The sequence below is a fragment of the Musa acuminata genome, chromosome BXJ3-3 (assembly GCF_036884655.1).
Source record: "Musa acuminata AAA Group cultivar baxijiao chromosome BXJ3-3, Cavendish_Baxijiao_AAA, whole genome shotgun sequence".
In the NCBI taxonomy this organism is placed as follows: domain Eukaryota; kingdom Viridiplantae; phylum Streptophyta; class Magnoliopsida; order Zingiberales; family Musaceae; genus Musa; species Musa acuminata.
In genome coordinates this window covers 1043095-1056385 of record NC_088351.1, presented here as the reverse complement: position 1 = coordinate 1056385, position 13291 = coordinate 1043095, and the positions used below count along the sequence as shown (strand labels likewise).

At 41.8% G+C, this 13291-nt stretch overlaps 2 protein-coding genes and 1 pseudogene across 2 annotated transcripts; all 3 read left to right on the top strand.

The window, feature by feature from the left end:
- On the top strand, positions 1 to 4051 carry LOC103977156 (protein WHAT'S THIS FACTOR 1, chloroplastic-like; annotated as a pseudogene).
- Positions 4052 to 4801: 750 nt separating this feature from the next.
- Positions 4802 to 6718, top strand: LOC103977157 (3-ketoacyl-CoA synthase 10). Its single transcript, XM_009392598.3, has 3 exons — positions 4802 to 5262; positions 5330 to 5955; positions 6027 to 6718. The coding sequence occupies exons 1-3, from the start codon at positions 4834 to 4836 to the stop codon at positions 6583 to 6585; spliced, it is 1614 nt and encodes a 537-aa protein (XP_009390873.2). The 5' UTR covers positions 4802 to 4833; the 3' UTR covers positions 6586 to 6718.
- Positions 6719 to 7181: 463 nt separating this feature from the next.
- LOC103977158 (20 kDa chaperonin, chloroplastic) lies at positions 7182 to 11175 on the top strand. The gene is made up of 6 exons (XM_009392599.3): positions 7182 to 7332; positions 7461 to 7668; positions 8332 to 8511; positions 9020 to 9175; positions 10190 to 10267; positions 10813 to 11175. Exons 2-6 carry the CDS (start codon positions 7483 to 7485, stop codon positions 10990 to 10992), a joined length of 780 nt encoding a protein of 259 aa, XP_009390874.2. The 5' UTR covers positions 7182 to 7332; positions 7461 to 7482; the 3' UTR covers positions 10993 to 11175.
- Positions 11176 to 13291: the final 2116 nt, after the last annotated feature.

The window sequence follows — 13291 nt, the reverse complement described above, 5'->3', positions numbered from 1 at the left end:
CAGGCCTTGTTTTGCCCTCCGCCGTTTCCTGAGTTCGTTCCTCGGGCGAGGCTGACCAGGAAACCGGCGCCAGTTGGTCTGCTCGGCGAGCTCCTCCAGGCGCTCGGACTCAGCCTGGCGCAGAGGAGGGATGACTTCGGAACGAGGCACACCTGACGGACAACGCGGAACAGGCGTTGTGGTCTCTCAAGTCAGGCGACCTCTCTTTTCCCTCTCCCTATCTCTCGCGCACGCACTTTGATGGCCGATGAAGCTACAGACAGTAGGGTTTGTATCTCTGATCTTGAATCCGTCGGAAACCGGTGGATTGGGTTAGTGGCCGTCCCATTTTTAGCTTCTCTAGAAAGAACTTCATTCGCACATTATATCGAGCATCATTTCGGTCGATTGATTTAGATAGTTATTCTAGCGATTTTAGTTCGACACGATTTTAGTCCGGGGGCTTCTCTCACTTCCTATCTCTTATTGCGTTCATCCGAGCTCGTGTTCATGTTTCGTGAAAAAGAATCTTCTTTTTTCTGCTCACATTGATCAACCAATATACGTCAAGCTGCTGTGCTTTTGGTGTTCTGAGACTCACAGTGATCCACAGAGGGCTGCACTGCTTTCAGGGATAATATTATAAATTTTACAGTGTTGATTGAAAGAGTCAGATAATCTCCGGCAGGATTGGTGCAATAAGAAGAGGGTGCCCGAAATCTGGAATTGCCACGGAGTGCTGGAAATCATTTCGGAGATGTTGATCACCAATGGAGCGGTTGAAGAAGGAACCTGTACAAGTAAAATTGCCTAATCTGTTTGAGCTCTGTAGGGATAAGAAGGGAGTTGTCTGGTGTGGACTCACAGTGCAAGCTGAGGATCTCATAGAAGAGATTAGGCCTTTGGAATATCACTCAAAGAAGGTGGCCAAGCATGTTACAAGACTCCTGATGATGTTTAAGGACAGGAGGATTCCTGTCGATAAGATGGCACGTTGGAGGAGAGACATGGGCCTTCCATATGTTTTCAGGACAAGGTGGATTCATATGTTCTCTGAACCCCTTTAAGGTCATTAGAATAATGTCACAGGATCTTTCTCGGATAATTACAGAGATGGAGAAGAAAGCTATGGTAGAGGGAGTCATCTCGAGCCCTCTGCTCGAGCGTGGAGTTCTTTGTCCCCCTTCCCGATGAAGTTTCCTCTAAAGTATGACAAGGTTTTTAGACATGGCAAGCGAGTTGAGCATTTAAGAAGAGGCTTTTTCTGTCACCTTAAGCTGATGCAAAAGGATTAGTGCCTGGATCATGGGAGTTTGACAAAAGGGCAGCGGCCATTATACAGGAGAACATTGAGTTGTATTATTGAAAGGAGGCTTGTTGCTGATCATCTCATGCAAATTTTGGCTGAAATTTGTAATGCCTCAAAATTCTAAGACTTCTGAAAGGCATAATAGGCCTAGTGTCCTGATGATGGTAACATATGATTGTTTAGAGTTGATAGAGAAATTCTCTTTGGTGCTTTGGAAGGAAAGGATTCTCTGACTTACTGGGTGTAGAGGGAGAAGAAAGAGAATCAAGAGTTCGAGTTATCTGATTTCAATTATGATTGATTGAAGCCTTATCACAATTAATGATGCTTCCACATTAAATGATTTCGAGATTTATATTGGCGAGGTAAATGATGCATATGAAGATTCAGCACTGAGGTTAGTTTTAGTGTTAAATGGATGTTCTATTAAGTAATGTATCGTTTGAAATTTATCTTATATTACTGAATTTATAAATATTACGATATGTCTTTAGTGCTTTTCTTCTCTCTTTTTGTTTATTTTATAGCAAACCAAGATCCTTTCTTAAAAACCCATTGGTCCAATTATTCTGCATTGAAGATTTATCTCATGAATGAAGATTTTTTTGCCAAGATGGGGTTAGTGATGCACTATAATCTCCTGCAAGATTACGAAGGAACAAAAGATGTAACATGTTACGTTCTAGTGCAATGGGCTAAACTTAATAGTGACTGGTTTAAACTTAATACACATGGTGCCAGTGACCTGTTTAAGGGTGGAGATTTCCTCAAGTGAAAGAAGGTGTAGGATGGCAAGAAGCAAATTCATCTTCAAAGGAGGCATCAAATACAATGAGGTTCTAGCCATTCAAGAAGGTTTTCTCACTGTGATACAAGAAGGAAACTAGAAGTTGGAAACTGAAACTGAGAATGTTGAGCTGGTCAAAATTCTGAACAAGGAGGAAACTCCCCCTTGGCGTCGCATTAATCATATTCACAATATATATAACTATTTTGACAAGTTTCAAGCTAGTAATATCATCACCTAACTAAATGAGATAACTAACCCAATAATTTAGTAAGCTTGAACCATTGGCCTAAAATGGTTAAGCACAGGTTAATTGAAGTAGATCCACTAAATCCTTAGAATCCAATTCAAGTTATTGCCAACTTAAATTAGGGTATTATCTTCCTTAGGACATGACGTCCTCGTCAAGGACGTAGAATATTTTAAAGTAAAACTCTAGTATGTTGCACGTGAAGCTTATTTCGTTCCATCCATGGGTAGTCTTTTCCTACTCGAGTACCTCCTTATGGTCAATGCTAGGTCGACTCTGATTTTATCAATCACAACCCGACTTGATATGATAACTAACCCAGTAACTTATTGATCTTGAATCACTAGCCTAAAATTCCGAAGCCAAATTAAATTAATCGTAGTAGACTCATTAAGCTCTTATCAAGTTCTTGCTCATTCCAAAGTGGGACTAAACTGGGTTGTTACATGTAAAATCTCTCATGTGAAGACGGAAGCTAATCGATATGCTCACCGGTTAGCTTCTCATGCTAAAACTTCTCAACCATAGAGGGATCGCTGACCCTCCAACATGAATCCATATTTTTGCCTTGGTGAGCATAGCATTCACTATATTAGACAAAGTAGTTTAGTTTTCTTTTTTGGAAAAGAAAAGATTTTTTTGTTAAGACATGGACTAGAAAAATAGTTTTTCTTTTGATCGTAGCCTCTTACATCTTTGGCCAATGAGGAATGACTTGTTTTGATAAGATACCATGTATCTTTGTAGTTAAATAGTTTGGAGTTTAGACAATGTTAAGAATGGTGCTTTGTCATTAATACGCACTATAGAGTGTGGAGAACATTAATTGTTTTTGGAACAACAATTAATTAGAGGATACGTGATGATGTGATCAGAGCAACAGTGTGATGGTGTTGAAACACGCTTAATGGAGGTGTAGGAAACAGTTCACATATCGACTTAAGTGTATGACATATCGACTTAGCATGCCTTGTCAATCTCATATTTTCTTAGTACAAAAATCAATATATCTGATTTCAAATAGTTGATATATTAAATTTTTATTGTTGTTGTTGATGGGAGTGCTGTATTTTCCTCCAATGATAGAACATGTTGACCCAGCATGCCTCGTCAATCTCATATTTATTCATATGATAAGGTGTTCACCTGCCAACCGCCCTATAAACATGGTCAACTCAACTGTTGCATACGATGAACAGGACTCATTTGTTTGCCGCCGGACTTGCTGACCACCGGCCGAGCTGGGCAATGGATGGCGCTCCACTTCTGTTGCCACATCAAGATTTAATACACCTTAGAACTGAAAGGTCCGTTTCTCTTCCTCCCTCTCCATCTTTCCACTATACATTTATGACGTTCATGTGGAGTTGAACAAAGTGAATTGAGATGGTTGTGTATTCCATGATCATTAGAAATCGAAGATTAATACAAACGTCGAGCACTAAATCAGCTAGAATCAAAGTTCCTGCCAAAGGTTTTCAATGGTCTCATACATGTGAAGCATAAAAACTTGTGGTGAGCTGGAGTATCTGTTCCCTCTCTTGTTTCCTTCTTTGCATTTTTGAAGCAATTGATATATATCAAATTCGACACCAATTCAATTAAAGGTTTGAGCTTGAGTTTGTTAAGTTGTGGGTTAGACTCTGATATATGTCACTCACTCAATTCCTTTAAACATTGCTGATGTGAGACTTCTTTTCTCTCTTACTTGACTGGGACTTCTTTTTCTTTTGTGTGCAAACTTATCATGTCCATATTTTATAGTTGATGTTGAGTTTGCAAATAGTTATTGTTGAGATTGAGTCAAACTGAGCTTAAGCTTGTGGGCGAAAACGAATACCTTTCAAATGTTCTGATTCACACGACACTTCATCTAAATCTAGCAATTATAGAAGGAGAAGTTTCTGAGCTTTCAATAAATGCATGCCTTTAAGCTACTGGTGGGGCATTCTCATACTAATATTATTAGGGTGTTTCCAGGAAGCTTTAAACACTCACAACACCGTCCATGAATCAAGTGGTTTTTGACTCTTTTTATCTTCTTACCAACTCCTTACTGGTGCAACTAAATGGAGAAGACCTAAGGTTTAACTTTCATGCAATCTAGACTTGTTATTATCATGTTGATCTACATTTTTACTTGTAATGAAATGGTGGAATTCTTAGATTAAGCTAAGCTTAGACTGATGTGGTACTTTGATGGTATTGAAGTAGCTGAGCTGCCATGATCTGTGCCAACCGAGCGTGTTGGCACATTTATTACCCAAGTTCAAGAAGAGAAATCTGCGTCAGGCATAGAGAAAGGCTTCAACACGTCAAACTACATGCAGAGCAGCTTCAATTCGAACACCCCCACCTTAATTCCATCAATGGGAATTAATGGTGGTTCCAACCACACTCTCCTTTGGTTGGTGCCGACATTAACTCTCTCTCATCCACCCCCTCCCTCCCGCTACAAATCCAACCGCAACCCGCTCGACCGCGTTGCAGCTGGTCCTCTTAGGCGCCATGGGGAGAAGGAGAGACATGGCGGGCGAGCACACCCTCCTGTCGACGGAGATCGTCAACCGGGGGGTGGAGGCCTCCGGTCCCGACGCTGGCTCGCCGACCTTTTCGGTCAGGGTGCGCCGGAGGCTGCCGGACTTCCTCCAGTCGGTGAACCTCAAGTACGTCAAGCTGGGCTACCACTATCTCATCAGCCACGCCGTGTACTTGGTCACCGTTCCGGTGCTCGTCGTGGTGTTCAGCGCGGAGGTCGGCAGCTTGACCCGGGAGGCGCTGTGGCGGAAGGTGTGGGAGGAGACGAGCTACGACCTCGCCACTGTGCTCGCCTTCTTCGGCGTGCTCGCCTTCACCGTCGCCGTCTACTTCATGTCGAAGCCGAGGCCCATCTACCTCGTCGACTTCGCCTGTTACCGTCCCTCTGATGATCTCAAGGTACGCAGTCGATGTCTTCCGTGGACCGCAGCGTGCGGTTTGGAGCTTACGTGGTGCTGCGTGTCAGGTGTCGAACGAGGAGTTTGTGGAACTGGCGAGGAAGTCCGGCAAGTTCGACGAGGAGAGCCTGGCGTTCCAATCCCGGATCTTGAAGAACTCGGGCATCGGCGACGAGAGCTACGTCCCCAGGTCTATCTTCTCCCCTGGCAACTGCGCCACCATGAAGGAGGGCCGCGCGGAGGCGTCGATGGCCATGTTCGGCGCCCTGGACGAGCTCTTCCAGAAGTGCCGCGTCCGGCCCAAGGACGTCGGCGTCCTCGTCGTCAATTGCAGCCTTTTCAACCCCACGCCGTCTCTCTCCGCCATGATCGTGAACCACTACAAGATGCGGGGTACCATCTTGAGCTACAACCTCGGCGGGATGGGGTGCAGCGCCGGCGTCGTGGCGCTCGACCTGGCACGCGATATGCTGCAGGCCAACCCCAGCAGCTACGCTGTCGTGGTGAGCACCGAGGCGGTGTCCTTCACCTGGTACGCTGGTCGCAACCGCTCCATGCTCATACCCAACTGCTTCTTCCGCATGGGGTGCTCCGCGGTGCTGCTCTCCAACCGACGCCGCGACTTCCGCCGGGCCAAGTACCGCCTTGAGCACATCGTGAGGACCCACAAGGGCGCCGATGAACGGAGCTTCAGGTACTCAATCGCCGCTGCTGTTGTGCCCTCACCTACATGTATTGATGCCAAAGATGCGATCCCTTCTGCAGGTGCGTGTATCAGGAGGAGGACCAGCAAAGAATCAAGGGCCTCTCCATCAGCCGTGACCTCATGGAGGTCGGCGGGCATGCACTCAAGGTCAACATCACCACCCTCGGTCCCCTCGTCCTCCCTTTCTCCGAGCAGCTCCTCTTCTTCGCCACCCTTCTCTACCGCTACCCCTTCCCCAAACCAACAACAACAACCACCACCACCAAGCCTTACATTCCCGACTACAAGCTCGCGTTCGAACACTTCTGCATCCACGCGGCGAGCAAGGCGGTGCTGGACGCGTTACAGACCAACCTGGAGCTGGAGGACCGCCACATGGAGGCCTCCCGCGCCGCCCTTCACCGCTTCGGCAACACGTCTAGCAGCAGCATCTGGTACGAGCTCGCCTACCTCGAGGCCAAGGGCCGGGTGCGGCGCGGCGACCGGGTGTGGCAGATCGCCTTCGGGTCCGGCTTCAAGTGTAACAGCGCGGTGTGGAAGGCGATGCGGCGCGTTCCCAGGCTGAGCACGAACAACCCCTGGCTCGACTGCGCCGACCGCTACCCGGTCGGCCTCTAGTGTTGATGAAGCCCACGTGGGGGCATGCATGCTTCATGGCCTTGGCAAATGGCTTCTGTTTGCTTTATAGTTCACGTCTGTCGCTAAGACCTGCTCGAAGCTCTCCTTCGAATCAATGGTTTGCTTTATAGTTCGTGCATGGCAATGTCTTACTCAAGATTTGCTAGCTTAGACAGTGAAGAAATTAATCGTATATGTCGAAAGAATATATATATATATATATATATATATATATATATATATATATATATATATATATATATATATAATTGTGGAACGGAATAGAAAAATGAAATTGGACGAATTTGATTAAAGAAACAAATAATAGAGTTATAAAAGAAAAGGGAGTAATGGCATTTTCGTTCTAAATCGAAATTTATCATCACACACGAATCACAAAGTTCCAATTACCAATCGATCAGAGGCGAAACTGATCGATCATTAGAGGTACGAATTCCTAATCGAACCCTAAATTCAGATGTTAATACTAACCTTCCAAATCTAGAACCATCTTCTCCGGCCACTAATGAACCCCGAATCGTGTACGTTGATCTCTCGGAACACCTTATTTCATGTCACCCGCGACCAAGCCGAACCCTTCGCCGCTACTTGTTCTGCGAGAGGAACCGTTTTGTTAAACCATCACCGAGAGGCATCACGACCTTGTTTCTTGGATAAAGCTCCCCCCCCCCCCACACCTTCTCATCTGGTTCGCGCAGCTCGAGCTTTAGGGTTCCGTCTCCATTCGTATGTCTCCTTCGATCCATTAGTTTTCATCATTTCTGCTGAATGTTTGGATTCTTATCGTGCTGACTCTAAATGCGGCAGAAAGTTTTTGGTTTTTTTATAGTTTCCGTGCGTCGTCTTGGTTGCAGGTGGGCGTTAGTCGGTGTCTCGATGGCGGCCTTGCAGCCATATGGATGCGGCGTGGTAGGAGCGAGGGGGATGCCCTTGTTTGAGGGTCTCCGCCTCGCCCCATCCATCGCTCCTCTTGCTTCTTCGGTTGGAATCCCCATGGTGGGGCTCAACCGGAGGGGCTTCCCTGGCCTCGTTGTCAAGGCTGCGACGGTTGTTGCTCCGAAGGTATATCAACTTAACTGACCCTCAATTTCTTGTGTTTGGGTTGCATTCTTGCCATTTCGGTGGGTGTGTTCTGTAATGGCGGCTGAGCTGAGGTGAGAGTGTGGCGTTGGAGATGGTTGTTGGTCCTTTTTTTTTATTGGGTTCTTAATTTAATGGTATTAGGAGGTTCTATTTAGACTTGGTTCTTTGAAGGAACTAAACGTTTCACTTTCTTGTGGAGCCGATTCAGCCATCTGCATCATGTGGTGTCACCTGTGTCAATGTTTGACAAGGTTGACTTGGATAACTGTGCTTCTTTTCGTTTTGCATCTCTAGTTAACGATTTTCCAGTGTTGGCTATGAAGGTAAGTCCTTTGGATCTTAAGCTATCAAGAAGTAAATCCTTCGGAATCTTGGAAACCATAAAATAGTTTGAACCTTTTATGATTGCTTGCAATCATTAACAATGAAACATATGCATACGTGTGCATAAAGTGTTTGATTCAGTGATTGGATTTGAATAACCTTCAGGGCCTTGCAGGGTGCTTTAGCTGCTCTTTTCGATGCCTTCACTTCTTGTTGTTTTGTCTTTATGGTTAGGGACAATATTTTACTCAAGAGTCACTTTTTTTGGAACAAATTCAATGTTCCTACCTTATAGGCTCTTTTCATGGATTTTTTCAGTACACATCCATCAAACCTTTGGGTGATAGAGTGCTAGTTAAGATTAAATCCTTGGAGGAGAAAACCAGTGGTGGAATACTGCTTCCAACAACTGCCCAGTCAAAACCTCAAGGGGGTGAAGTTGTTGCTGTTGGGGAAGGTAGAACAATTGGACCAAAGCAAATAGATATCAGTGTTCAGGTATGGTCTCCACTCGACATTTTGGATAGTTGAATTGTGGGTTTTGTGAATATTCTTCATGGTTCTGATCCTAGTAACGGCAATCTTTTATTCTGGATGCTGTATAAGTTTGGCCGTTTACCCATTCTTTGAAATTTTCTAAAACTTTTAGAAAGAATGGTGCTTTCACATGTACAAAGTTGCATCTTTTTCTACAAGCTAGCACCAATTTCAGGCAGCTTACTTCTACATTTGAATTTGAATGAAGAAAATAAGTTGCGATGAACTTGGGCCCATATTAGATAATGGAGAATGAGAATTAATATATATAAGGTTGTTAATCATAGTATTATGCATGTACAGATTTTAATTCACTTTCACTCGTTTATAATTGATTTTATTTTGATACTTGGGCCTGTTACGTTGCTGTATCACTGCTTAAAAATTGTATTCTTGACCTTTAATTTCGTCTTGAGCAACCAACTTGTCAGCTGAGTTTTGATGATATACATTCTTTATTTGGTTGTAGGCTGGTAAACAGGTGGTCTATATGAAGTATGCAGGAACAGAGCTTGAATTTAATGGATCTAATCATGTTTTGTTGAAGGAAAATGATATACTGGGTATTCTTGAAACTGATGATATTAAGGACCTCAAGCCGCTTAATGACCGAGTTCTAATTAAGGTTTGTTGTATGACTTGTTTTTCATTTATACAGTTATTTTCATTCAGACCTAGTTCCGATCAGGGTATGAGTTAAAGCTTGTTTTGCTTGTATACTTTTTGCTCCTCCCTTTCCGATGCATCTTTGTGCAATGAATGCATAGCTTAGTTAATAATGGTAATATAAAAGTGTGACCTACTGTATGAGGCTTTTTTGATTATGGGTTCTGTTTTAGATGGATGCGAACTCTCCACTTGAGTTCCATATTTGGACCATGACATAGCGACGAATAATTGGCATTGCATATGTTGCTACCTACTTTCCCATCAGATATACGAGATGAGGGTCATGTATCGTTGATGCCTTGATGGTTCCCTCAAAAGGATTCCCATGTTGCTTTGGGACTAAAACAATCTCATATTCATTTGCCCGAGGTAATTTAAATCATATTTAGGATGTTATGGTAAACCATTATCAAAATAATTTCCAGTGATTTCCATAATATGTTTTTTAAAAACTCATTCGCTTTCTTGTCTCCGTTTCCCCCAACTTTAGTATTTTCTAATAAAATGTCCATAGGAATGTCTGAATGTTGACGAACAATCATTTATTTGGTCTTATTTTTTAGCTTTATCACATTTTAGCTGAGGTATGCGGTTATTGAACTTGTACTTTTAATGCTTGTATGGTCTTTGTGTGAAATATATTTACTGTCATCTTGAAATAAGACCCAGAGGCATTTGATTCCAACCTCTGTCTTGATGCTGCCAGGATGCCATGATTGCTGGCCTTATTAATCATCTAAAATGATATTAGATCAATTTTCTAGATCAATTCTCCTGATTGCTACGACTGTAAAATTGGAACCTAATTTTTGCTCAAGTCTGGATGTCCTATTAGCTTTTTTCTAAGGTTTTCTTATATTTTCAGTTTTTCAAGAAATAGCAACTGCTAGCAACATTTAAGTTATTACGAATGTGAAGAATGTGTGTGCGCATGTGATTAGTTTGTCTTTTCCTATTCTTCTCTTCTCAGGTTGCGGAAGCTGAAGAGAAGACTGCTGGTGGATTACTGTTGACTGAAGCTGCAAAGGAAAAGCCCTCGGTGGGGACGGTGAGCTTTCCTCTCAGAGATTGTAGTAGTGAAAGAATGTCAATATAAGTAAACATCTTTAAGCTTTTATAATGGTTGGACTTCACTCGGTTGTATATCACTCGAAAGCTTTGCAAAGCCCACTGGTTAACCTTGATTCTAATGCCTCATGCCTCTGTGTTTAATTGGCGAAATTTTTTCTCATTTGCTTGTTTTAGCTGGAGGAAAATGTAACCCGTCTTCCTTTTTGCCCTCTCTTTCTTCTCTGTATATGATAATCCATCTGACAACCTTCTTTTTCTCTTTTCTTTCCTTGTCCTTTTCTACTTTAATGACTTTTTGGCCTTCTTTATCCCTTTGTATTCTTATTGCATGTCGAACTGATGCGTGCATTTCCATGGCAATCAAACTAATCATCGTGGTACTCCCCTCTTTCGGGTTTATCCCCGAAAGGGGTGGCAGCTCAGTATTAAGTTTCCCGGTGATTTAGCATGATTTATTTTCTTACGAGATTGACACTAGCTAAAATGCTATTCTCTGCCTTTCTTGTACTATGTGCATAACAGGTGATCGATGTCGGCCCCGGCCCATTGGATGAGGTAGGCAATAGAAAACCATTGAAGATCAGCCCTGGGAGTACCATTTTGTATTCTAAGTATGCTGGGAGTGAGTTCAAGAGTGCTGATGGTGCTGATTACATTGTTTTGAGAGCATCTGATGTGATTGCTGTCCTCCCTTCGTATTGAAGTCCTGCCAATTAAACATGGTCACCAACAAGACAAGACTGGAGTTTATCAAGGTTATGTTGTTTCTATTCATTGCCTAGTAGTTACAGTATCTGGTTAATCTCATTCTGCTTGTGAAATTTTGTAGACATTTTGTAGTTCTTAATGCAAATATGCATTGATAATTGTTATCTCTTCTGGCTATGCAATATACTTTTAGCGATGGCATGTTGAGAACCACATATCATGCTCTTTGGAAGCTCAATTAACGTGAAATTTCTTATCAATGTTGATAACGTAGGAATCAGCTTCAATGCTTTGCAGATTACTTGGAAATGATAGGAAAATTTAGAACAGGTCATTTTAAATGAAATGAGAGCATTGCTAGGATAAATGCCACAATCAAAACTTGAGGATTTTTAGCAGTTTTGTTTTAATTGAACAAGAGATATAAAATTTGAGTTGACAAAGAACAAACAGCAAAGAAAATGAGCAGACAAGAAGACAAAAGTTCATCAGATAAATGCAAAGTAGGAAATTAGGAGATCCCCACCTAAAAAAAAGGGTGGAGAAGGATGTACTAGATGTCAGATAACAGGTGAGTGAAATTTAATGGCCGAGTCTGGTGTCAACAATTAAAGCAATTAAACTATGGGGTCCTTTGATCGATCTACGACGAGGCACAAAGGAATTGGATCACTGAGGTGTGGAAGAGACACACACACACCCACACAAATGTCATGGTAAATGAAGGCTTAAATTAATTTGTATTATTACTAAACTAGATTAAAGCATTTTGGACTATAAAGTTAATGAGTAGTTGTTCCAGCAGATCCGATGGTGACAATGGGTGTCAGATGCGCTCTAGCATCGACTAGGATTTCTTCTTGCCTAGTATTTTCTTCTTGGGAAGGTTATAGTCGCTTTTAAGTTTAGTATATGTGAAGTGGTTAAAGATTTGAATTGATTTATTTGTCAAATATTTAAATTGATCTATACATATTTGATAAGTGTATTACTATTAATTTAATCTCGGATATTTTTTGATAGGATCAACAAAGTTAATATATCTGTGACATGTAGTTCCAATTTAGTTCACAAGAGTCTACTGCAACATTGAAGAAAACATACTTCGTTTTTTAGTTCTCATTGTCAAATCAAACTATTTTATCATCACCTGAGCTTCATAAACACATGTATGTTTTTTTAATTTTCATAATTTTCTGTGATTTATCTTTAGGTTGTTTGTTCAAGTCTGTCAAGTTAGCAGCACAAACTCCTAACATAAAAGGTTAATATTGCTTTGGATTTTCCACTGACACCTACAGTTCATATGGGCTCTATTTAAGAATTGCAGTTGCAGTTTCAGTTTTGATGTGCTTTGTTTGACCAACCAAGAACAGCAATTAAATGAAAGAGAGTTGGTCACAGAGGAAGTAGAGAAACGTTAACAGGTTTCTGCAATAAATACATGCAGAATACAACAGGTTTTATAGGTCAACATTGCACAACATTTATCACCAGAAACACATGATTAGCATCAGACAAGTTTTTAGTGACTGGCATTTCTTTCTCCTGTGTGGGAGCTGATTATTTTGAGTACCATAAAACTATCGACTTATAGATACAATTTGCATAGCATGAATGGCTCAAGTTTTTTGGGTTACATCTGGTGCTAGAAACTTGTGAAGTCCTCTCTCAGATGGCTTTCAGATCATGACCAGACCAGCAGTCAAGAAGAGAAAAAAGATAAGCTTTGCTTTGAATATCCTTTTTGCTCTCTTACCGATTTCGTCTCCTCCTTGCAAGTGAAATAAATAGCATTGGACTTTTCCCCCTAATTTGTGTAGCTATATCAACTGATGATTTGAGAAAGCATCATCTAACAGCATTTCAGCCATACAAATAGATTTTAGGAGGAAGAAAGATTAGCTCTGATATCATGAAAGCAAATTTCAAAAAAATTGGATGTGCAAAAAGAATTTTTTATATGACTCTTTGTGTCTTTACTGTATATATCTCAACCATAGCATTTATAGGATGAATAGGCAACCAAGAAGACAGGTAAGAAGTCGTCTCAATTTATGCAATTTCATAAATTATGAAATTTATAGGGATATTTCATCCCTTTGTCACATGAGTAAAACATGTTCAATAAATTTGCGTTTTTGATGAATCGAGTATGGTCATATCTGTTAGCACCTAAAACAATTAATGTTCCCCCAATTATCTTCTTCCAAGTAGCAGTCACCTAATGGTCTACATTGCAAAGTTGTTGTTCATGTACTTGTTTCCGTGCCAAAAATTAGACCTACATCAA

Excerpts from the sequence above, each read along its gene's own strand:
- LOC103977157 (XM_009392598.3), top strand. The coding sequence starts at position 4,834 with ATGGGGAGAAGGAGAGACATGGCGGGCGAGCACACCCTCCTGTCGACG. Across the intron at positions 5,263-5,329 it reads GTCCCTCTGATGATCTCAAG|GTGTCGAACGAGGAGTTTGT; the intron begins GTACGCAGTCGA and ends GCTGCGTGTCAG. Across the intron at positions 5,956-6,026 it reads GCCGATGAACGGAGCTTCAG|GTGCGTGTATCAGGAGGAGG; the intron begins GTACTCAATCGC and ends TCCCTTCTGCAG.
- LOC103977158 (XM_009392599.3), top strand. The coding sequence starts at position 7,483 with ATGGCGGCCTTGCAGCCATATGGATGCGGCGTGGTAGGAGCGAGGGGG. Across the intron at positions 9,176-10,189 it reads ATGACCGAGTTCTAATTAAG|GTTGCGGAAGCTGAAGAGAA; the intron begins GTTTGTTGTATG and ends TTCTCTTCTCAG. Across the intron at positions 10,268-10,812 it reads AAAAGCCCTCGGTGGGGACG|GTGATCGATGTCGGCCCCGG; the intron begins GTGAGCTTTCCT and ends TGTGCATAACAG.